General features: G+C 40.1%; 1 protein-coding gene across 1 annotated transcript; it reads right to left on the bottom strand.

Annotated features, from left to right (window-relative positions):
- Window positions 1-4,178: 4,178 nt before the first annotated feature.
- On the bottom strand, window positions 4,179-7,844 carry LOC130748669 (uncharacterized). Its single transcript, XM_057601911.1, has one exon. The coding sequence runs from the start codon at window positions 7,842-7,844 to the stop codon at window positions 4,179-4,181; it is 3,666 nt and encodes a 1,221-aa protein (XP_057457894.1).
- Window positions 7,845-24,816: the final 16,972 nt, after the last annotated feature.

Raw genomic sequence — 24,816 nt, 5'->3', positions numbered from 1 at the left:
AGGCTTAAATCTTAAAAAATTTAGAGTCTTTAGAAATATGAAGAACACTGAAATTTTGGGACTTGATGTTCATGGTCAGCATGTCTTTATGACAAGTAAGCTTGAAGGCTGGATGCCCACAATTCTTAGGTTAATTACTGTTAAAGAGTGGATATGAAATATTGTAACCAAAAAAAATAATCAGAGTTAAATGGTGCACAAGCTGTATACCCTTTAGTTATGCTAGCCACTTTGACCTGAGATGAAGAAAAGAAAAGAACTAACAATAAAAAGAAAAAAGTCATGCGACAAAAATTATGCTTCCCGGCCATGGCAACAATCACTAACAATTTAATATGCAAACTCCCTATATTTCTTTTCACACATACCAATGTCTTTCCTCTCTAATCTCTACAAAGATAGAAATAAATGATTTAGAATTTTTTTAAAATCAAATGGACCAAAATCACATTTTTAGTTAATCGAATAATATTTTTTTTGAAAAGATTAATCGAATAATATTAACTAGGATTGAAATGAGGTGCACGTGCATCGCACGTTTGATATTGACATAGTGCTAGAGATAATTTCCATTAAATCTCACTATATCTAAGGCCTCAATCTTAAAAGATTTAGAGTCTTTAGAAATATAAAGGACACATAATTTTTGAGACTTGATGTTCATGGTCACCGTGTCTTATGACAAGTAAGCTTGAAGGCTGGATACCCACGCTAATCAGGTTGATTACTGTTAAAGGGATTGAGCTGCACGATTTTTGGAACAATGGTTCACGCATTCGTTTTCTTGCAAGTGTTAGAAAAAAGTGCTTTAAAATAGGAGAAAGATTAATTTGATCATCCTAAGGGAAAATGAATGGGAAGGGGGTGCCGTCAGCTACCCTTCAGGCTGACGGGGCCCCATGGAGATGCAGGAGCCGCCAGTCGGATCCGAAGTGAGCCGAGGAACCGAGTGACGCGCCAGCGCTACTAATTGAGTGTAAGCACGTAGTTATGCTGTCAGTAAGAAGGGAGCCGACGCCTTTCGAATTCGAAGCACTTTCTAGTGTGCGCTGTTTTTTGATTGCAGCTAGCGAGCAAGAAAACGGATGCGCGCTCTACTTCCACCAGCTGAGTTCAAAGCACGAAATAAAGTATTTAGTCTGTATCTGAACCATAGCCATATGCTGAAACCATAAAATGAGATTACCGAGGCCCCAGATGGAAAGTCTTTATTTTATGCACCAACGCATGCCTATCACCAAATTCTGGCGAAATCCGGCTTGCTGACTCATGATTTACACCTCCGCCTGGTGTAAAGAGATGACTTTCCCCTGGGAGTCTTTCTTCTTCTTAAAGAAGTGAGTGTATGGAGTGATTCTTGCGGCACATACTAGGGGGTAGCGACTGTTTATTAAAAACATAGGACTCGATCGAAGAGAGACAGTGGTGACTCGCCAAGAAAGATTTTAGAAGTGCTACCTGGCTACAGTCGGTTGATGTTATAAAGTCCTCCATTATGGAATGGTGCGATTCATCAACAAAGGAAGTGAGAGCGAGGGCTAAGGGGAAAAAGGTGGGTGGCCCCTTATGCGCTTTTTTAGGAGGATAAAACTCGGCTAGCGAGGAGAAGAGCATGACTGCGAGTGGATTCGCTAGCTTCCTTTCCCTGTCTTGTGGCGGGCTAATAACTAATAAATGGAGGAGTCGTTTCCAGGCTATCGAGCGGACCACCTTTCTAGTGGGTCATGATGTCCCGTGGTTTGGAATAGGCCGACTTCAAAGGCAAATAAAGCAGGGGCAGAATTTCCCATAGGAGCAAATCTCTCCTTCTTGATCTCTCTCTGGAACAGAAAGAACGGGTATCAAATACTGTGATTGAAGAAACTATCAGAGCTAAATTGTACACAAGCTATGTACCCTTCAGTTATGCTATCCACTTTGACTATAAAAGAAAAAAGAAAACAAAAAAGAAAAGGTCCATCAATAAAAATGGAAAAGTCATACGGCAAAAATTCTGCTTCCCAACCATGGCCACTAACAATTTAATATGCAATTATCTCTCCTTTCACCATCCCAAGGTCCTTCCTCTCTAAACCTAGCAGATATAGAAATTAATGATTTAATCCATTTCTGGAATCAAATGGACCACACTGACATTTTTACTTATAGTTTTTTTTTATAAGCAATAAGAATAATATTAAAATGAAGTACAAGGGGTACTTCAACCCAATATAAGTAGGAAGAAAGAAAAATAGCTAAATGTAAGAACATTTACAAAGGTAAAGATCCAACTTCTACCAAAGAAAACCCAACACCTCCAAGGAAAAAGATTTTAGAAGAGAAGGCCTCATTAAAACCTTACTAGGAAAAACCCCCTTGGAAAAACCTAATGAAGGGAAAAGAGTACCCCAATCTAAAATCAAAGGTGAATCCAAGGAGGGTTACAATAAAACATCAATTTAATATCATCAGCAATAAATCCCAAAGAACTATACACTCCTAAAATATCCTTCCAGTAAGTAGACTGCTGCCACATGCAGAGAAGCAACAAAACACCTTCTTCCCACACAACAAGAAAGACTGCCTTCTCAATCTAACATCCAACATTGCCACAAGAGAAGAAAACGAGCTCCCAACAATAAAAGGAAATGAATAAATCAATCCAATTCCAATTCCAACGTAACCTAACTTCCAAGGCCCAAGCAAATAATATCCCCTCACATGACAGAAAGACACATCAGAGGTTCACTAAACCATTCAAAAGTAGAATAAGTGAATTGGTTACTCCTAGATTTTAACCATTCCCAAGTCTTTAATTTAATCTGATTAACAGCTACCTCTACCACAAAAGGGACCCCACGAAAAACAGTATCATTCCTACTGATCCACACCTGCCATATCACCGCCAACCATATTAAGGAAAACATCATTTTCCTACCAGATAAGCTACAACACACAAACTGAGTGAAATGTTCCTTCAATGATCCAGGGGAGACAAGCACTATGCCTAGCCATAGTAACTTTAAAGTTCATTTAGTTCATTTCTGGAATCAAATGGAATCAAATAATACTAACTAAGATTGAAACTTTTATGCACGTTTGACATTGGCATGATACTAGGGACAAGCGTCATTCAATTCCACTATATTTAAGGCCTCTGTCTTAAAAAATTTGGAGTCTTTAGAAATATGAAATATGAAAGATATTGAATTTTTGGAACTTGATGTTCATGATCACCATGTACTTATGACAAGTAAGCAGGAAAGCTGGATGCCAATAGTAATCAAGTTGATTACTGTTACAGAATGCCTATCAATTTTCAAATGTTGTAACAAAAGAAAATATTAGAACTAAAGGGTGCACAAGATGTGTACCATTCAGTTATGCTAGCCACTTTGGCAACAAAGGAAAAATTAAAAGGACCATCAATAAAAAGGGCAAAGCCATGCAGCAAAACCGATCTCTCATTTCATCAGACCAAGGTTCTTCCTCTCCAATCCCTGCAGAGAAAGAAATTCATATTCTAGTTAATTTTTAAAATTAAATGGACCACACTCACATTTTTAGTAATTTAGTATAGAATAATATTGATTAGGACTGAAACTGCGCGGTGCATGTGTGATGCACGTTTGTTATTAGCATAATACTAGGGACAATGGCCATTCAATTCCACTATATCTAAGACGTCAATCTTAAAAAATTTAGAGTCTTTAGAAATACTAAATTTTTGAGACTTGATGTTCGTGGTCGCAATGTCCTTATGACAAGTATGCTTGAAGGCTGGATGTCCACAGTAATCAGGTTAATTACTATTAAAGAATGAGTACCTAAACATATATACTATCAAAGCTAAAGGGTGCACAAGCAGTGTACCCTTTAGTTATGCTAGCCACTTTAGCTGGAACGGAAAAAGAAAAGAAAAAAGGTCATCAATAGAAGGGAAAAAGCCATGCGGAAAAACTCTGCTTCCAAGCCATGCCCACAATCACTGACATTTTGATATGCAAACCCCAATCTCTATTTTCACCAGTCTAAGTTTCTTCATGATTTACTTTTTATTTCTGCAATTAAATATACTACACGCACAATTTTAGTTATGTAGTATCGATAATATTAACTAGGATTGAAATTACAGGATGCATGTGTGATCTTGACATAGTTTTTTTTTGATACATCGGAAAACTAACAAAACAACTAAACTACGACAAAGCTAAACGATCTCTCAATAAGAGGATCTCAACTTCCGGGGGAGGAACTTCAAGGATGCAAAGATCAACGTTTGGTGACGAGGCTCCCTTCCTAGCTAGCCAATCCGCGGGCTGGTTACACTCTCTGCTGATAGTACTTAGGGAAACATACCAATTCCTAGCCATTAATTCCAAAATATCATCAAGAATGGGCAAGAAAATACGACTGTCAACATCATTCAGTGCTTGAACCAACGTGCCACAATCCACGGTACACTGTACCTTTCTCCACCCTTTATCCCACGCGATCTGTAGCCCGATCTTCAGCGCCATTGCCTCTGCCAGCAGCGCGTTTCCTCCGCCCATGTGGCTGAAAAACCCGGCGAGCCACCGACCCTGGGAATCACGAGCCAACCCGCCCGAGCCCATGCAAATCCTCTCCCTGCTATAGCTTCCGTCAAGGCACATATTCACAGTTCCTTCCCCAGGCGGATTCCACCTAGTGGACATCATAGTTTGATCATCTTCTATCTGATCTTCCTCTGTGAATCTCATGATTTCATCATGCTCATGACAAATACGACGCCACGCCTCATGAACTGGCCACGGAGAGTCTTCGAAAATCATATTATTGCGCCACTTCCAAGCACCCCACAAGCAAGCGATGAATTTGATTCCATTCGTCCCTTGTGCATGCCGAGACACCCAATCCGTGCATCCACTCACCTGGAATCCTGGCCAAGCGAGAGCCCCTGCTCTCATCCAAATTTCTCTTGAGTGCGGACAATCTCTAAGGCAGTGTAAAGCATCTTCCTCCGCCGCTGAGCACCGGGCACAACTCGGGGATGATGATAGAGTGCAGCGGAAGCGGTGGCTGTTTGTTTGAATTGAATTATGCAGCAGCAACCAGATGAAAATGCGTATACGCTCCGGAACCTTGAGCCGCCAAACCCAACGCCAATCCAGCAGCGACGCCGGCATTTGATTGTGCTTCTGTAGCCATGTATAAGCGTCCTTGACGGTGAAGCGACCCATGTCGTTACTGTCCCACACCCACATATCTCGACGGTTCTGCACTATCACGGGTTCTATGTGCTGTAGGTGCTCCAAAATTGCAGCAGGTACAGGCGTGTATAATCTCTCCATATTCCACCTCCCTGCCACCATGACATCTTTTAATGTTAATTGAATATCATGGATATCCACGAATGGCACTTGGTTTGCCATGATTCCCCTGCCGCTCCAATCATCAAACCAAATGGATGAATCTCCTGTGCCTAATCTAAACCTGAATCCTTCTCTTAGTTGGTCCCGAGCCTTGAGAAGCCCCTTCCACACTGGCGAGTCTCGCACCCTGGCTTGGACCTGCAAAACAGAAGATGACCCCAAATATTTGTGTTTCATTGCCTGAACCCACAACTTTTGAGGTTTGTGAATAATGTTCCAAATTGCCTTGCCAAGCAAAGCTGTGTTGGCTAAATTCATGTCTCTCACCGCCAAACCTCCTTGATCTTTCGGGCTAGATACTTTCTCCCACCCAACCAGATGCCACGCCTTTGTTTCATTGCTGCCACCCCAAATAAATGACCTCATCATCTTATTTATGCGATTTGTGATACCTCGGGGTATATAGAAAACTTGCATGGAATAAGTCGGAATGGAAGCAATTACCGACTTCGCCAGACAAATTCTTCCAGCTAGATTGAGCATAGACCTTCTCCATGTGCCCATTTTCCTTTGGATATTCTCAATAAGGCATTCAAAATTTCTCCGATGTATATGACCCCCTTTTAGTGGAAAACCCAAATATTTGCCCAAGTCTCTAACAAAGGGGATAAGAGCAATGTTAGAAATTTCCGCCTTCACCTCCGCCCTAACGCCCTTTGAGGTGATAGCTTTGGATTTTCCCATGTTAATCTTAAGGCCCGAGCATTCACAAAAGGACCTCATGGTTGTAGCAAGGAGATCAACCTGGGAAGTCGTTGCCTGACAAAACAAGAGAACATCGTCTGCAAAGAAGAGATGGGATATCGGAGGACCTCCTTTTGAAATCCTTATTGGCTTCCATAGTCCAACATCCACCCTACTTTGAATGAAGACAGAGAGGCGTTCCATGCAAAGCACAAACAAGTACGACGAAAGCGGGTCTCCTTGTCGGAGCCCTCTCCCAGGTCTAAACTTTGGAAGACGGGATCCATTCCAGAGAATAGAAATCTGGGAAGAGGTTACACAACACATAATCAGGTTAATGGTTACCTCAGGGAAGCCAAAGTACACTAGAGTCTCCTTCAAAAACGACCACGAGACACTATCATACGCCTTTTCCAGGTCAATTTTGAATGCTAAATTACCCTTCTTAGCAGTGGAGAGGTGCATGTGGTGAATGATCTCTTGTGCCAGAAAAGCATTATCCATAGTTCCTCGACCTGGGATGAAACTGTTCTGCATTGGCCCAATCAGTGTATTAAGGAACGGGCGGATCCTATTAACCAACACTTTAGTAATAAGCTTGTAGGTGACATTACATAGGCTTATTGGGCGGAACTCCTTAACCATAGACGGATGATCAACCTTAGGGATGAGGACCATCAGAATCTCCAACACGTCTTCATGAACACGCCCTTCTTGGAAAGCCTCCTTTACTAAACTCCAGAGGGCATCCCCCACGTGGTTCCAATATTTTTTGTAGAAGAAAGGTTGGAATCCATCAGGGCCTGGTGCAGTGAAAGATTTCATACTCATCAACGCCTCCTTAACCTCCTCTTTTTGGACTGGTTGTACTAGAAGATATTTAGCCTCCTCTGTCAGACTCGGGAAAGCTGCGTGGCTAAAAGTTACCTCTTCCACTGTAGAGCTAGTAGCAAATAAGTTCATAAAGAAACCTTGCACCTCCTGCTTGAGAACATCCTCATCGGAGCACCAGTTACCATCTCCCATTTTAAGATGGTGGATATGGTTTCGCTTTCTTCTGATGACAGTTTGGGTATGGAAATAGGTTGTGTTTCTGTCCCCAAATTTTACCCTATTTTCTCTTGCTTTCTGATACCACAACAGTTCCTCTTGTTTTAAGATGCTTATGTATTCCCGTTGCAGGTCCGCTTCGAAGAGAACCAGGTCTGAAGTCACCTTATGATCAAGTTCTCGCTGAACTCCTCTTAGGCGCCCTTCAACGTGTCTCTTTCTCCTGAAAATATTCCCAAAGACTTCCTTGTTAAAAACCAGTGCAGTCTCCCGCACCCGGTTCAGCTTATGGTGGATATTCTCGTCGCTCAACCTCCAAGAATTTTCCACTAATGATTCAAATTCAGAATGGTCCGCCCAGGCAGCAAGAAAACGGAAAGGCCGATCCTGACTATCTCTTGAGTGAACTGTGTTACCGCATTGGAGAAGAAGGGGATTGTGGTCAGAATGGACTCTGTTCAGGACCTCCACAAAAGCATCAGGGAATTCCACTCGCCACTCAGCATCACCCACCGCTCTATCCAATCGTTTCGACACCGTGAGCCTGTTATTCATTTTCCTGAACCAAGTGAATTTGCGCCCCACTGATCCCAGATCAATGAGATTGCACCTTTCCAGAATCGATGCAAAGCGAGCAGCTCTATTTGGTAGGAAGTCTCCTCCCCTGACTTCAGAAGGAAGAATAATTTCCTTGATCTTGACATAGTAATTAAGCATATTTTTTAATCTTAGGCTTTGATTATTAAATGATGTCATAATTACATGTGAGTAAGATTAATTATATTACACGTGGATGGTTTAGAGTGGTTAGGAGTGAGAAATGTACCCATATAAACTAATAATTGAGAAAATAAATGACAAATATGCATTATGACACGACATTCACTGACAGATTTATAATTTTTTTTGTGGTGGGAAAAAATATACCTATAAATTTATCGCGCTGAAAACATAATACTCCCTCCGATCATTTTTATAAGAAACACTTTGGAGATTTTTCTTGGTCCTTTTTATAAGAAACACTCTTATAAAATTAAGTCAAATAATCAATACTAATGCAAAGGGACTTATTCCCAATACAAAAATATGGAGGGAAATTGCAAGCACCCAATAGATATGATCAACATTTATGGTAATTAGCATGATTGTTATTGTAAAAAGGAAAAAACATCATTGGAATTAATTAAGCATAGTAGTTAATTTTATAAAAAATATTAGTTTCCTTGGTTTGTGTGATATTGTCCAAGTTTTTCTTATAAAAAAGACCGGAGGGAGTATATTACTATCACTTTATTTTGTAGAAAATCACGTAGGAAGAAACAACTTCTTTTAACTTTTAGGCAATATTTGGTTCAACAGAGGGGAGAGATTTTAATCTAGGGGAGGGGAGGAGAGATATTTTAATAGTTTATGTTTGGTTCATTGGAGGGGAGGTGAGAAGAAATAACACATTTTTTGTTTGGTACATGAAGGGAGGGGAGGAGATTTATAATTAAATTACTTTTATACCCTTTATGTTAGGGCTGCACATGGTTGGGTAAATTGGGTTTGATAGATTTTCAGGCTAATTAGGATCCAAACCAATCAAAATCGTTTGTGTTGGGTTGGATTTCGTGAATTTTCACATGCGAACCCGAACCAACCAGATCCGACAATATTCGGGTCGATTTGGATGGATTGATTGGATCTCTATATTATAATAAAAATAAATCTGGAATATTTTTGAAAAATATTAAAAAACAAGTATTTCAAATCTTTAACATGCAAATACATCATAAGTTCATAACTACCGTCTACACACATCTATATAACAACATATAACTAAAGAAGTACTTCAAGTCTTTAAATTAAATATGACAAGTAATTACAAATAAAATAGTCTCAAAGTCTCCTAAAAATCACTCTAGTAGTAGGACTCCATGAAGGTATGAAAAACACTAGAAATGGGGGTTTGAATAGGGTTTTGCAAATAAAACGTTTCCTTTTAAGCTATCAAGGAAATCGCTCGGTTTCAAAGGATAAAGGAGATAATGGCACAATGATTTTATCCTGGTTCACTTGAAAATCCACAAGCTACCTCCAGTCCACCCGTTAAGGTGATTTCTTCCTTCGTTGAATGAAGGTAATCCACAGGGCCGGCCCTGGGCCTGTGCAAGCAGGCCCACAGCCCAGGGGCTTTAAAAAGAAGGGCCAAAAAAAAATCCCATTAAACTTTTCCCTAAAATAAAATTTAGTTATAATAATCAATGTTCAAGATGTTATTAATGACTTGAGCTGGTCTAGTGGTTAGTAACTGTGTATGTTATTTTTATGTATCGAGTTCAAATCCCACCTTTTGGCTTTTGACATGTTATTTGTTAATTAATTTGAATTGAAAGAATTCAAAAATTAAAGCAAAAGGTCGCATTGCTTGGATTCGAACACGCTACCTCTGGGCGGGTTGCAAGAGGCCAGTTGCCAAACAAACCAACATAATGGTTCTGATGAAATTTCGAACGTTAAAATTATTAGGGGTCCATTTTTATTATTTGCCCAGGGCCTCCAAAATATCGGGACCGGCCCTGGTAATCCACTAATCAAAGGTTGTTACGATCTGCACTAGCACAAATTGCTAAGTGACTAACACACCTAAGAACTAGTAACCACTAAGACACACAAGTCTTAGTCTTCTCAAGGATTCTGACCTAAACTGGTCCCTTAAGGAACAAAAAACTTTGAATAAAGTTTGGGTTTACAATGAAGTGCTTCTAAACAAGCAAGTGTAAACAAATTTAGAACAATGAAGAAATAGAATGTTAAGGTTCGCTTGAGTGTATTTGAATTGCAATGCTATCAGTTTCTTAGCCATTTCTTCCTTTCTTCAGCCTTTAAATATACCAAGCTTTACGTAATGTTTCCGTTGAAGGATTCTATCCGTTGGAGGGCATTTCTGAAATTTCCAAAACCTGATGTGGCTGATCATCGTTAGGTAGACTGTCAAAATAGTACACTGCGCTTGTACTTTTTATAGTGACCCTTGCCTTTTGCTTTTGACTTCTGATCTTCAGAGACGCTTGTTATTGGAACTTGTGAAGCTTCTGATCAGAGTCACGAGGTTGCTTGAATCTTCAGAACTTCAAGTTTTCAGCATCTGGAACGTTCACTCAGAACTTCTGGTCTTCAAAACCAGCTTTCTTTGGGTCTTTCGAATCTTCAAGTCTTCAGAGTCTTTGACCGTTCATCCATAACTTCTGGTCTTTAGAGTCTTCAGCACTTGATCTTCAGAACCCATTATCAGAGCTTCATCTTCAGAACTTCTGAAGGAATAATCTACCGTTCATCAGAACGTAGTGAGTATGGAAGCGGATTGATGGTCAATGTTTGGTCTTTGACTTCTAATGAATTCATCTCTCAATCAGAATTAGAACACGTTTGTCAAACACTTAAAAGACAAACGTTAGAGTACCAAAATTGTTCATCCACAAATAAATACTTGTTATCATCAAAACCTAGAGATGCACAACATAATCAAATCATGGTCTTACACTCCAAGTCTCCATAAATTTCATACCCTACTAGTTTAGGTAAAAATTAAAATTATAAAAAATATATATTAAATTATATATTATTATTATATGATTGGATTTCGGGTTGGGTTGGATTGATTATTAGGAATCTGATATCTGATATAAAGATGATTGGATCGTAATAAAATTCATCCGCATTTTTACCATTGGAACGGATTGGGTTGAATAGTTTCATTGGGTTGACCCGACCTATGTACACCCCTACTTTATGTATTTACTTGTGTTTTGTAACTACGAATTTGGTGATGGGCATTTTTCAAAATAATGAACATTTTAGAAGCTACAAGATCAGAAATTACAGTGCTTACAATTGGCTCAGCTAAAAAAAACTTGTGTTTTGCAACACATTATAAGTTCACTGCATTCAATAAATGAACGAATCAAACATCGTTTTTAGAAAATTATTTTGTTAGTTTCAAATGAATTTAACGAAATGAGACATGTTAATAACTAAATACCTAAAGAGTTCAAGACATCTAGAAGTATAAGATCAAACACATTGAAGACAAAATTCTGAGAAAATAAATCCCAAACCAGCACATATTCAGACTCAATCTATTCACATATTCAAAGATGCAGAATGGCCAAAAAAGTAATGCAACAAAGAGCAATAAAAACAGCAACAAAAACCAATAAATACTATAAGAAAAACAATCATAAAACTGCAAAAGGACCAATATATATTGTAGACCAAAATACCACATATTACTAATTAAGCTTAAGTCTCAAACTCCATAATCAAAGTCATAAAGCTGAAGATGCTCAAGTACAGAGAATTGAGCAAAATATTTGCAAAATGTTTTTAGCATCCAATCAAGAGCATCAATTGGCAGTTGGATTTGAGGAGCCAAACATCATATGCATGATCACATCCTTGCGTGCTCCAACCAGACATTGAAGAATTGTTTTAAGTTTGCCAATGTCCTGCATTAATGAGCAATAGATCATAGGCAATAGACTTTCATCACATCCACATTCTTTGATTAACTTCCATACTTCTTCCCCATAAATTGGAGGGTTGTAGTGATATTTTATTATGACATTTCCTTCTCTTAGTGCTGCTGCAAGCTCCTCCATTGCTCCTTTAATTTCAAGTAAGTCACCACCTTTGTCTTTGTTACTAGCCACTTTTGATTTCTTCCTTTTGCTACTAGTACTTGCAGTAGGTGAAGGATCTTGAGATTGCATTTCATGGGTAGAAAAATTATCATTACCATCATAAGCATAAGCATCAAAGTCCTCTAGTGTCACCTCATTCTGTTGTATACATTCATCAAGATCATGAATGGAATCAACAAAGTCAAATCCAGCTGATGAATTTCCTAGCTTTCTCATTTCTGATGCGGTTTCAGCTTCCTCTCCAGTAGCTCGATCATTCCCATAAAGTATCGCCATATTTTCATAGTTTAGAATTGGGGTATTTCTACAATGTGAAGCTCTAGGTTTTGACTGGTGAAAATTTAAGATTCACAAGTTTGTCAACAAGTCAATAATGACATATTAGTAAATAAAAATTATAGCATGTTACCTCAATTAGAGCCTCCCAAACTTCTGGCTCAGCATCCCATAAATGAGTAGACGGGTTCCAAGCAAACCCACTCATACCATTCTTAAAAATATCATACAATTCAGAAAATTTAGTTTTCAATGTCTTCCAACGATTTTTGACATTGTCCTTGTCAATTTTCCTCCTAAACAATGCACTTAGCTCACTCATGATGTTGTCATATGCATTGGTAGTGAAGTTACCATTAACTTTGTTACCTTTTTCAAACTCGTGCATGAAATAATCGATAAGAGCATCATCCATGGTTCTTGTCCAAATCAAGGTACCATTAGCATTACGTGTCATACCGTGATATTTATCAATTATAGTATAACACAATTAATAAAATGAGATGGTGAACAATTAATAATATGCAATAAAACATGTCTTACTTTAAGAAACACAACATTACAATAAACTCAAACAAATTCAACTAGAAACTCAACATATATCAACATAAAATAAACAAAGTAACACAAATATCACTGGAAATATATTAGCTCAAAATACCACTCTGATAATCTGCCCACATTTGGTTAGCTAAATTTTCTCTTATAAGCTCTCTTTGAGCAGTCTCCTCACTATCACTTCTTGTAGCTTGATAATTGTCATGAGAAGCATTTTGATTAGCAAGCTTATCATGTACTTCACATATACGGTCTTCATCTAGATCTATGCTCATTAAGTAATTATGAAGAATGCAACATGCAATGATGATTAGTTTTTGAGCTTTAATGTCATAAGTAGGCTCTTTCAATTGCATTGCGTAACGATGAATGTCGAAGATTAAAAAAATCTCTAGAATTTTGCGGTGGATTTCTTGCTAAATATTCTTTCAAGTGATAGCGAACTCCTCTATATGGTGTAATAAGTCCACTTGGCAACATGAAGCCAACATAAACAAGGTAATACTTGCCTATAAACAAGATGAGTAATCAATGTGAAATTTTTGAAAATATTGCATAATTTCAACGTATTACTCCCTTCGTTCCTTATTAACTGTCCACTTTGAAGAAAAAAATTTGTTCCTATATATCTGTCCACTTAGAGTTTCAAGAGAGCATTAAATGATGTTTTTCCAAAAAAAAAATCCTTGCAGGAACAATAAATGAGGAAAGATAATATACATTTTAAAGGGTGAAATAAGAAATCAAATAATACTTTTATGGAAAGTAACAAAATTAATTGCACTCCTTAATATGTGTGTTTCTTCTCTTTCTGGACAGTTAAATAGGAACGGAGGGAGTAGTTCTTAATTACCTTGTGGAATTTTAAGCTTATCTTTATTTTTTTAATGCATTCTTTATAATTCTTGAGTCGGAGGCTGTGTCATCCCATCCAGGGAGCACATAGGTGAATCTTAAATCAAATGTGCATGCTGCTAACACATTTTTTGTTGGGTAATCTTTTCTACCACGATATCGGGGAGCGTCTCCAGAAGATACTTTGACACGTATGTGTGTGCCTTCTATGACACCAACACAATCCTGACATAATACATTTATATCAATATAGGCTTAAAAGCATTTTTGGTCCCCCACGAATGCGTTTTGTGCAAAATACGTCCCTAAATTAAAAAAAATGCACTTTTGGTCCCCGACTTTATAAAACGACATCACTTTTAGTCTTCCGTTAAAAAGCTAACGTTTAGTACCTATGTGGCATTTTTAATCATTTTTTAATTGATGAAAATAATTGAAAATTATAAACTCATGAACCTTCATCATCTTCCTCTTCTTCCTCCATCACGTTCATCATCTTCATCTTCTACCTCCATCATCTTCATCATTAACAAAATTAAAACCCAAAAAATTAGAAAATCCATATCTTCATAAATCATAATTTAAAATAAACAAAAAAACAAAAGCTTTCCCCTCATTTCACGCCCAAATAAATTCTTCATCTTTTGATGAAATATACACAAGCTGTAAATCTAATTTTACGTTTTATGACCAAACCCATTTGATAAATTCTTCATCTTCATGTGCAATATCAATTCAGGTTATTACACAAGTGACTCTTCTTTTTTCGACCAAAAAAAAGTGATTCTTCTTCTTCTCTCACTCATCCCTTCCGTCACCTATCTCCTCACCCACCACCCTTCTCTTTCTTCAAACCTGCTTCATCACTAATTCACTGCCCAGCCACCACAATCCCTCCCCAAAACCCAACCCACCGCTCCTTAGCTCACCAAAACCACCTTCACCAGAGGATAAATCCGTTTTTCTCACTCTCCAGATCTGAACGCTAGCAAATGCATCAGATCAAGTCTGATTTTTCGATTGGGGTTTCTATGGGTTTCTTGGTTGGGATTTCAATCGTAGGCTCGATTTGGATGGTGTTAGGTTGGTCGTGGCTAGATCTGGGTGTGACTGGTTGGGGATGGCGGTTCCTAACGGAGGAGTGAGCCGTTGACGGGGACGACAGCGACAAGGAACTTAGCTCTGGTTGACGGGGAAGAGGCTTGGATTCATTCCATTCATTCAGTTGGCACATGTTTTTTTTATTATCTTTCTCTGTTTAATCGGCGAGGCAGTTACCAATAATCAGGGTGGCCTGAGTGCTCTTTTTGCTGGGTTTGATTTTTCTGGGTTGGAGAAATGAACATTTTTTAGGTTTCTGGGTAGTGATGAAGAATGTTGAAGAAAGTGATGAAGATCATAAAGTTTCTGAGTTTTTAAGTTTTTTAGTTTTTAATGCTAACGCCGTTAGTTTTTTTAACTTAAAGATGGACGGAAAACCAAAATGCTACCGTTTGACAAAGTCGGGGACCAAAAATGTGATTCTTTTAGTTTTGGGATTCATTTTGCACGAAACGCATTCGTGGTGGACCAAAAATGCTTTTAAGCCATCAATATAATACAAATTTTTTGTTGGCTTAATTGCACTTTTGGTCCCTGATCTATTATGGTTGTGCAATTTGACTCCCCATGCTTAAGACGAGCGATTTTGGTCTCTCTTGTCCCAATTTGTGAAAATTAAATCCCTTCGTTAAAATGACATCCAAATTCTAACGGTGTTTGCTTACTTGGCCTGACTATTAACACCACTTTGACTATTTGCACTACTTTTCTAAATACACCACTTTGAATGACACACTAATAAATTAAAAAAATCAAGTTTAGTAAATAAAACAATTGAATTAGCTCAAGTGGTAAGAGTTAAGGGGCGCACGGGTTGGGTAGGGAAGGTTCAGGGATTGATTCCTGGTGGTGCAATTTATATTTCCGATGTACGAAAAAAATTGAAAATATAAATTATTAAAAAAACCAAATCTAAGTCATCTTCTTCCCCATTGTCGACTCTCCCTGCGATTTCCCTCTCTTCCACAAAGACCATTTTCTCTCTTTCCTTGTCTTGTTTATCTATGTTATGCTCTCTATCCTTCTGTTGTGTTGAGAATCTTGAGATCAAAACCCAAAAATCGCTATCTGTGTTTGAATCTGAGGAAAAATGTATCAGATCGGAGGTAAAGGGGGAATGATGAGGAAAGAACCACGCACCGGATCCCACAGATATCCCACGAGATCATGTGGATGTCACTAATTCAGTTACCAATGGCTTATCGTCTTCTTCGTCTCCATCCCAAAATGAATTTGGGATTTCGCAATTCTGTTTTGCGATTGGTTTCGAAAAAAAGCTACCCAGTCTAGGACGATTGGGGTAAAGATGGCGCTTCTGGAAATTCGAGCTCGGATGCTAGGAGCAGGTCCACCAGGACTTCAGGAACATGAGCAATGGCGGCGCGCCGGTGAAGTCAAGGTTGTCGGAGGATATCTGCACGCGGTCGCAGCTAGAGGAAGATGGCGGAGAACGAGTCGCGACCCGATGGGATTTCGTCGTTGCAGGGTGCGAAGTACGTCGGGTTTCGGATCCAGCCCTGCGCCACCGTCGCAGAGGAGCAATCCGCAAAACGACTATTTATCTGTCGTTTCACAGATGGCTGATTTTGTTGTTGAACATTCATCAGTTTTTGGCAAAAAGGCTACCCAGGTTTTGATTCAGATTTTGTTGGATGAAGAGGTAAAGATGGAGAAGAAGAAGGAAGTGGTGGTGGTGGTGGTGGCGGTGCTATGGTTGTAGTGGTACGGTGGTGGGCTAGTCCTGTGTAATGGAGAGATGAAGGAGGACCATTGAAGAGAATGAAAACTTCAAAGAAAAAATATAAAATTAAAAGAAAAACAATTATTTTAAAAGGAAAAGGAAAATATATGACATGGCATTTCAGTGGCCCATAACGTCAGAGTCATGTCATTAATAAGCGCCACGTATGCAAACACCGTTAGAAATTGGATGTCATTTTAACAGAGGGATTCAATTTTCACAAATTAGGACAAGAGGGACCAAAATTGCTCATTTTAACATTGGGGAGTCAAATTTCACAACCATGATAGATCAGAGACCAAAAGTGCAACTAAGCCTTTTTTGTTTGAATACTTGAATCTATGGTAATTTAATGATGAAATTATACCTTAAAATATGGGTAGAATCTACTATTACCATAAAATTCATGAGGGATTGTTGAACCATCAAGTTGCACAAGAAAATTTTCTTCCAATGCGAGGAAGGCTCTCAACACTTGATGGAGATGACAACTAATCGTCGCACCAGATTGACAAAACCAAAAATTTACTTCACAATTTTTAGCATTGCGTGTCAATATGTAAATTGATTTGGCAACTTGTTCTTTTACACTTGACGACCGTGTGGGTTGTAAGCCACCCTCTCTTTCTAACATACCATACAAAGTCAAGAAAGCTTGATGACCTATTCTTAATATATTTCTACTGGTTTCACTACACTACAGATTCTACCCATTACAGTTTGCAGCATAATTTTGGTATGAACATGTTTTCCCACCATGTAGTTAAACACACACTTCATTGTTTCAAGTCATTAACATATTTTTCATAACTAGAATAATTATAGAAATAGTTAATTTCTCGTTCACATATAGTAATAGTAAGTTAATAATCTTAATAGAATGAAGAAAATAAGAAATTTGTTGAATCCATACCATTACCAAAGCTAGAAAGTAGGGATAGTCCCAATATTTGCCATACATGTTCCTGAACTTGGTAAAAAAAAAAAGGGATTAAAAGCTACAGACTTTTTTTAGTGATAAATTCAATTCACCTAAATAATGACATAAAATTATAGGAACTATAATGTTTTAGTAATAAAATAAGCTTTTCCCCCACATTAGTGTAATAACACTATTGTTTATATCATTCCAAACAAAAAATTAGCTTTGCCCTCACAATAGTATATGTGAGTTTGTCTTTGGAGTTTGGTTGTGGAGTTGTGGAGGCATTTTCAATATGTAGGAGCAACATAATAGCAAATAACTTACTAATATAATACATCATTGGTTCATTATATAAATTTTTTGTGGTGGCATTTGTCCCTAAGCCTTATAACGTGCATCCGTCAGTGATAACATTGATTTTTGTTTGTTTGTTGTGAATGAGAAGAAAAGACACCGAAACTATAAAGCTAACAAATCTTTAGATAAAACTAAAGGTGGCAGAGAGTTGGACGTCATAGAGCATTGCAACTTCTCACCAAGCCCGACAAGATAATAAACACTTAAAAAAAATTACAAAGATTAATTTAGATTCAAGAGTATATATGAGAAACTTAACATATCTAACACATACTCTTACCACGTTTTTTTGGTGCTACAATAACTTTTTATAGAGAATTGGACTGGGCGGGTTAGTACAAGCCCATGGACCCGCCCAGTAAGATTTACACCCTCTGGATAAGGACGTGGGTTCCAACGCAAAGAGGTGGGCCCAGTTGCTTTGTATTAATCATATTAATGATGTATGTATTTGTCTTATTCCACATTGGGATTTGGGCCTTGCATGTAAGGCCCAAATCCATGAATATTCTAGATAAGGACCACTCCCACTATAAAAAGGGGTGTCCTCACCTTGTACTAGGTACCTTTTCTATCATTAATGAGATAATTCCCTTATTCTTACATCACGTATATTCTTTTAGCTCTGTGAGGGTATATCAAGGGTACTTCATAGCCATTGTTAGACCTTAGACCAGAACATTGGCGCCGTCTGTGGCTCTAACTCAGCGATTTCTTTTCTAATGACGTTGGAGAGGCAGATTCAGTTCCATGGAGACACGTTCTTGTGGTGGGCGACCTTCACACCGTCGTGGTGGAGGACGTCACAGTGGAGGACGAAGTCACGCTCAGGCAATCCAACAAGACTTGGAAATTGAGCAGGAAGCTTCCTCTGATGGAGCTTCAGTGGCAGAGCCTGAGAACCCGGTGCAGCCAGTTGGGGTGGCGGCTAGACCAGACCTGGGTCTTAAACCAAAGCTTACTACTCCGGATAATGAAGACTTGGGTGATCAGCAGGTAGAAACACCCGTTCAGGTGCAGGACCAAGCATTGGGAGCTTCATCTGCTGAACTAAAGCAGGTATTGGACACCATATAGGCGGTACAACGCCAGAACGAGCATTTACAGGTTCAGGTGGAGTACCTTAACCAAATGCGTGACTTAAGGGGCGGCCAGCGCGTGGATGCGGAAGATGTGATGGATTTTCAGCCATTCGCGCCCATTGTAGCTGCAGTTGAGATTCCAGAGAATTTACAAACTTTGACACTGGACATGTACGCGGGCGATACTGACCCAATAGATCATTTGAGGTATTTCAATACCAAGATGGTCATTGGTGGGGCGACTGATGCCGTGAAGTGCAGGTTGTTACCTTCCACGTTCAAGGGCGTGGCGATGACCTGATTTATCAAACAGCCCCCATACTCCATTTCAAACTTCACAGATTTATCAACAAAATTTCTCACACAATTTTCGGCCAATCAAACTCAGAAGGCAACCCCGGCCGATTTGTTTAACATCCGACAGCAGGTGGGCGAGCGTATCAAAACATACATGGTGCGCTTCAGCAGAGTCTCGGTACAGTTAGAGGACGCCAGTCCGGAAGTATGTGTGGCGGCCTTCAAAAATGGGCTCAGGTGTGGCTCAATAAACAAAGACTTAACCAGAAGTCCCGCCAAGGACACGATGGATTTACGTGCCCGGGTACAAGAATTTATCTTAGTAGAGCAAGACGAGCAAACCAAGAAAGATAGAGACAACTGGCGTAATCAATCTGAATTCACTACAGAGAAGGGGCGTGGGTCCAAAGATCAACGACCAGCTCAGACACAACGCCAATCTAGGCCAGCGCCCTATCCCTCAGGCAGGCAAGGACCACAAAGTAACACTTGGTATAGAAATGCCCAAGCTATACCCATAAATCAGGCGGCTCAGGGAGGAAACGCGCCTGGTCAGGGACAACAAACAAAGTTGAACGCCCCTCTTAGTACGATCTTACGAGCTGTAGGGCAAACGAATGTAGTGCAATATCCGCGGCCACCTAGGCGACCTCCTGCAAACATGGATACAACTAAGTGGTGTGATTTCCACAAAGCTATGGGACATACAACAAAAAATTGTTGGACCCTACGCAAAGAGATTGAGCGATTGATTAAGGCGGGGCATTTAACAAATTTTGTCTCGGCGGATCCCACACAACAAGATCAGGCCAAGGCTGCTGGAGTAAGTAACTCAAAGGGAAAGGAAGTATTGGAGGATTTGGGCGTACCTGCTGGGTCATGCTCGTCGATCGCTGGAGGTTTCGGTGGTGGGCGTTTATCTAGCAAAGGACGAAAAAGATATGTAGAAGCGGTGAATTCCGTGCACAAGGCTTATGAGGGGGAGTGTTGGTTGAATCACACTCCTATCATTTTCACGCCCAAGGATTTTGATCATGTAACTCCACATGACAATGATCCAATAGTGGTGACTTTGCGAGTGAACAACTATGTTACTAAGAAAGTCTTTCTGGATCAAGGCAGTTCCGCAGACATCATTTATGACAATGCATTTGAAAGGCTGGGCCTAAAGGAGTCAGACTTAAAATCATACACAGGGTGTTTGGTTGGATTCACAGGTGATCGGGCCAAGGTTAGAGGATATGTGGAACTAGCAACAGCTTTTGGCGAAGGGGAGATTGTGAAAAAGTTCCAGGTGAAGTATCTAGTCCTTCCATGCAAGGCGACGTATAACATCCTTCTTGGGCGGGACACCCTAAACAAAATATGTGCAGTAATCTCAACGACTCATTTAACAGTCAAGTATCCAGCTTGCAACGGTAAGATTGGGATCCTAAGGGTGGATCAAGAGGCGGCAAGGGCGTGTTTTGCTTAGAGTTTGGAGCTATATGGCAAGAGGGCGGCCAAGGAAAGTCATCGTGTCACTGAAATATTTCCACATGAAGACTTTAATTTGGACCCTCGTGATGATTCAGAAGAATTGCGACCTCAGCTTGCCGAAGAGACAAAATCAATTCAAGTGTCTGGACGAGCTCTGAAAATTGGTAGCACCCTCTCAGAAGAGCAAGAAGATAGATTGATAGAATTTCTCAAGAGTAATTTGGATTTGTTTGCTTGGACGATCAAGGATGTTCCGGGTATTGACCCCAACGTCATATCTCATCGGCTATCAATTCAACCTGGGGAGGAAAAGGATAAGGCGGTTCAAATGGAAACTCAGAAATTACTTGAAGGGCGGTTCATTAGAGAAATTCACTATCCTACTTGGTTGGCAAATGTCGTCATGGTACGAAAATCAAATGGAAAATGGAGGATGTGCACAGATTACACAAGTCTAAACAAGGTATGCCCAAAAGACTCATATCCGCTCCCAAATGTGGATAAGTTGGTAGATGGAACTTCTGCGAATGACATGCTGAGTTTGATGGAAGCATATTCGGGATATAATCAAATTATGATGCACCGCCAAGATGAAGAGAAAACAACGTTCATGACTAGTGAGGCAAATTATTGTTGTCGGACGATGCCCTTTGGATTGAAAAATGCAGGGGCAACCTACCAGCGATTGATGGACAAAGTCTTTGCAAGTCAGGTGGGTAGAAACATGGAAGTTTACGTGGATGACATGATTGTTAAGACTGTCAAAGGAGGCGAGCATCACCAAGACTTAGCCGAGGCATTTGCGCAGATAAGAAAGTACAACATAAGGCTGAATCTGGAGAAGTGCTCCTTCGGGATTTTGGGCGGCAAATTTCTAGGATTCATGATCACGTCAATGGGTATCGAGGTTAAACCGGACAAGTGTAAAGCTATTTTGGACATGAAAAGCCCATCAAATGTTCGAGAGGTCCAGAGGATAACCGGAAGATTGGCGGCTTTATCTCGCTTTTTGCCAAAAGCAGGAGACAAGGCGGCACCATTTTTGCGTGCTTAAAAAAGAATACCACCTTTCAGTGGACTGGGGCTTGTGAAGAAGCCTTTCAACAATTGAAAGAGTTATTAGCCTCGCCACCTATGTTGGCCAAACCAACACCGGCGATTCCTTTGACTCTTTATCTGGCGGTCACTGATGCGGTGGTCAGTACAGTTTTGCTGCAGGAAGAGAACAAGCAGTATAAAATCATATATTTTGTTAGTCATACCTTGCAGGGCGCGGAGGTGCGTTACCAAAAAATAGAAAAAGCAGCTCTAGCAATACTTAAAACAGCCAAGCGGCTTCGACGATACTTTCAGAGTTTTCAAGTAAGGGTCAAGACTGATATTCCATTACGACAAGTCTTGCAAAAACCTGATTTGTCAGGGCGACTTGTTGGTTGGTCGGTGGAGTTATCGGAGTATGACATTATTTATGAGCCAAGAAGGCAAGTTACAATTCAAAGCTTGATTGATTTTGTGGTTGAACTAACACCTACAGAGGGAGACAAAGAAAATTCAGAGTGGGTACTCTCGGTGGATGGCTCGTCAAATGAGCTAGGAAGTGGGGCCGGCGTATCAATTGAAAGCCCGGATAAAATGTTAATCGAACAATCATTGAAGTTTGGGTTCAGGGTGAGCAACAATCAAGCTGAGTATGAGGCGCTGATAGCCGGTCTGAGACTTGCAATTGAATTGGGGGTGCAGAAACTATACATAAAGGGCGACTCACAGTTGGTCGTGAAGCAAGTTCGAGGTGAGTATCAGGTGAAGGATCCTCAGCTGTCTAAGTATCTAGAAATTGTGCAGAGACTTATTCAGGCGATCGGTCAGGTTAAAATTGAACATATACCGAGAAGTTAAAATGAGCGGGCGGATGCATTGGCTAAGCTAGCTAGCACAGGGCGACTTGGAAATTACCAAACGGTGATACAGGAAACTCTACCCCGCCCAAGTACGGATATGGTTGAATTCAAAGTGGCGAAGGCTATAGAAAATGGTGAACCATCTAGGATGGATCCAATCATCGAATTTTTGACTCAGCAACCTCAAGATGAAAGCCAAAATACCAAAGAAAGAAGAAGAGAGGCTAGTTTCTACACTCTGGTGGGCGGACAATTGTACCGACGAGGGATTATGTCCCCAATGCTAAAATGTATAGACACTCATAAGTCTCAAGAAATAATGGCTGAAGTTCATGAAGGAGTATGCTCAAGCCACATTGGAGGGCGATCTTTGGCTGTGAAAGTACTCAGGGTAGGATTCTATTGGCCAACGATCAAGAAGGACTGTTTGGAATATGTGAAGAAATGTTCAAAGTGTCAAATTTTTTCTGATATACGTAAGGCACCGGCAGAACAACTCACGACGATGACCGCCCCCTAGCCTTTCGCCATGTGGGGGACGGACATCCTGGGACCTTTCCCAACAGCTAAAGCTCAAATGAAGTTTATTGTGGTGGCGGTGGACTATTTTACCAAGTGGATAGAAGCCAAAGCACTGGCCACAATCACTGCCGCCAAGATAAGAAATTTCTTGTGGCGGCGTGTTGTGTGTCGCTTTGGAGTTACAATGGCCTTGGTCATGGATAATGACACTCAATTTACAAGCACAATAACCAAAGACTTTTGTGCTGATTTAGGAATTGACATGTGTTTGGCCTCAGTTGAGCATCCACAGACAAATGGCCAGGCCGAAGCCGCCAACAAAGTCATACTGAATGGATTGAAGAAAAAACTGGACGAGGCGAAAGGATGGTGGGCGGAAGAACTACCAAGAGTCCTGTGGGCGTACAATACGAATGTGCAGACAAGCACTGGGAAACGCTGTATAGGCTAACTTATGGTTACAATGCCATGTTGCCTGTGGAGGTAGAAAATCAAAGTTGGCGGGTAATGGCTATGAATGAAGATGAAAACAATGACAATTTGATCGCAAATTTAATCATGCTCCTAGAGTTGCAAAGAGAAGCACATTTGCGCAATGAAGCTGGAAAGGGACGGGTCGCCCGCAAGTACGCGACTAAGGTCGTCCCCCGGAAAATGAAGGCGGGAGATCTAGTATTGCGTCAAAGGACAATGACCTCAGGGAAAAAGAAGTTAACACCAAACTGGGAAGGACCTTTCCGAGTTAGAGCTGAAGTGGGTGCAAGGGCGTACAAGCTTGAACAACTCGATGGCGGAACAGTTCGCCGCACATGGAACGCCTCCAGTTTGAGACAATATTATAGTTGAGTAAAAGAAAGTCGCACTCTTTTTTCCTTGAAAAATGTTTTTAATGAGGCGACATATGTAAATGAAGGGAAGAAACTCTCATGTAAGGATCTATAGATCCTACTTTTATTTAAAGGAATGAGAAGTGTTTTACAGTTTGATGTTCGTCACAACTGACAAGATCTAACATACAAACTTTCTTAAATAAATTTTTCTATGGCAATGATCTAGCATGACTAAAACTTTCACAATCAGAAAGTGTCATCACTGAGCACATATAGCCTTGGCAATCCTAGTGGCCACTAGAATCCAAGCCCCGTCCGTAAAACAACTAAGGCCAGTAAAATGCGCCTAAGCCTTGGTTAATACACCAAGCATCAAACAACCTCGCCAAATGGCGAGTTAAGTCTCAGTACAAAAGCCAAACGAATTAGTTATTGAAACACGCATATTCATCAAAATAAAGGGGTGAGGCCCAACATAATAAAGTCATTACATTAAACACTTCAAATATAAAAGGAAAAGAAGGAGGGCGACGCCCATTGTCTAAAGAACAACATAAAAACAAAAGACAAAAGACGAGACCAATTACAAGGAAGATAATTAAATTTGTTTCTCTGCAGCGGTGGCATCTTTATTCACGCCCTCGCCCATGGATTCTTCATTTGCAGTAGAGGCATCTTTATTCACGTCGTCGCCTTCAGTCTCTTCACCTTCCTCATCATCTAATTCTTGCATAAAAGGGAGGTTAGTGATGTCAGGATCGGCGGGACCGACAACCTCACCATTCACGATCTTCTTCATGAAACCAAATGAAGAGAAGTCAAACTTAGGATAGAGAACTCGAAGATGAGCCTTGGCACCCAGATGTCCAAGAATATACTGGCAAGAGCTCTTTTCCAAAAGGGTCTCGTCAGCTTTCTTTAAACTGGCTTCAAGCCCTTGGATCCTTTTCTCTGCAGCCTCAAGCTTAACTTCAGCATTGGTTTTGGTAGTTCGTTCCTTGGTGAGCTCCTCTTGAGCCTCTTGCAGCTGCCGCCGGACGCTCGCTAAAGTATCCTCAGCCTGCTTCTTAGCAATATCAGCAC

Source organism: Lotus japonicus, chromosome 1 (genome assembly GCF_012489685.1).
Source record: "Lotus japonicus ecotype B-129 chromosome 1, LjGifu_v1.2".
NCBI lineage: Eukaryota > Viridiplantae > Streptophyta > Magnoliopsida > Fabales > Fabaceae > Lotus > Lotus japonicus.
Note: the sequence above shows the minus strand (reverse complement) of the source record. Positions and strands in the feature narration are given on the sequence as shown.

What these genes read in the sequence shown, in the direction of transcription:
- LOC130748669 (XM_057601911.1), bottom strand. Translation starts at nt 7,844, where the DNA reads ATGCTTAATTACTATGTCAAGATCAAGGAAATTATTCTTCCTTCTGAA.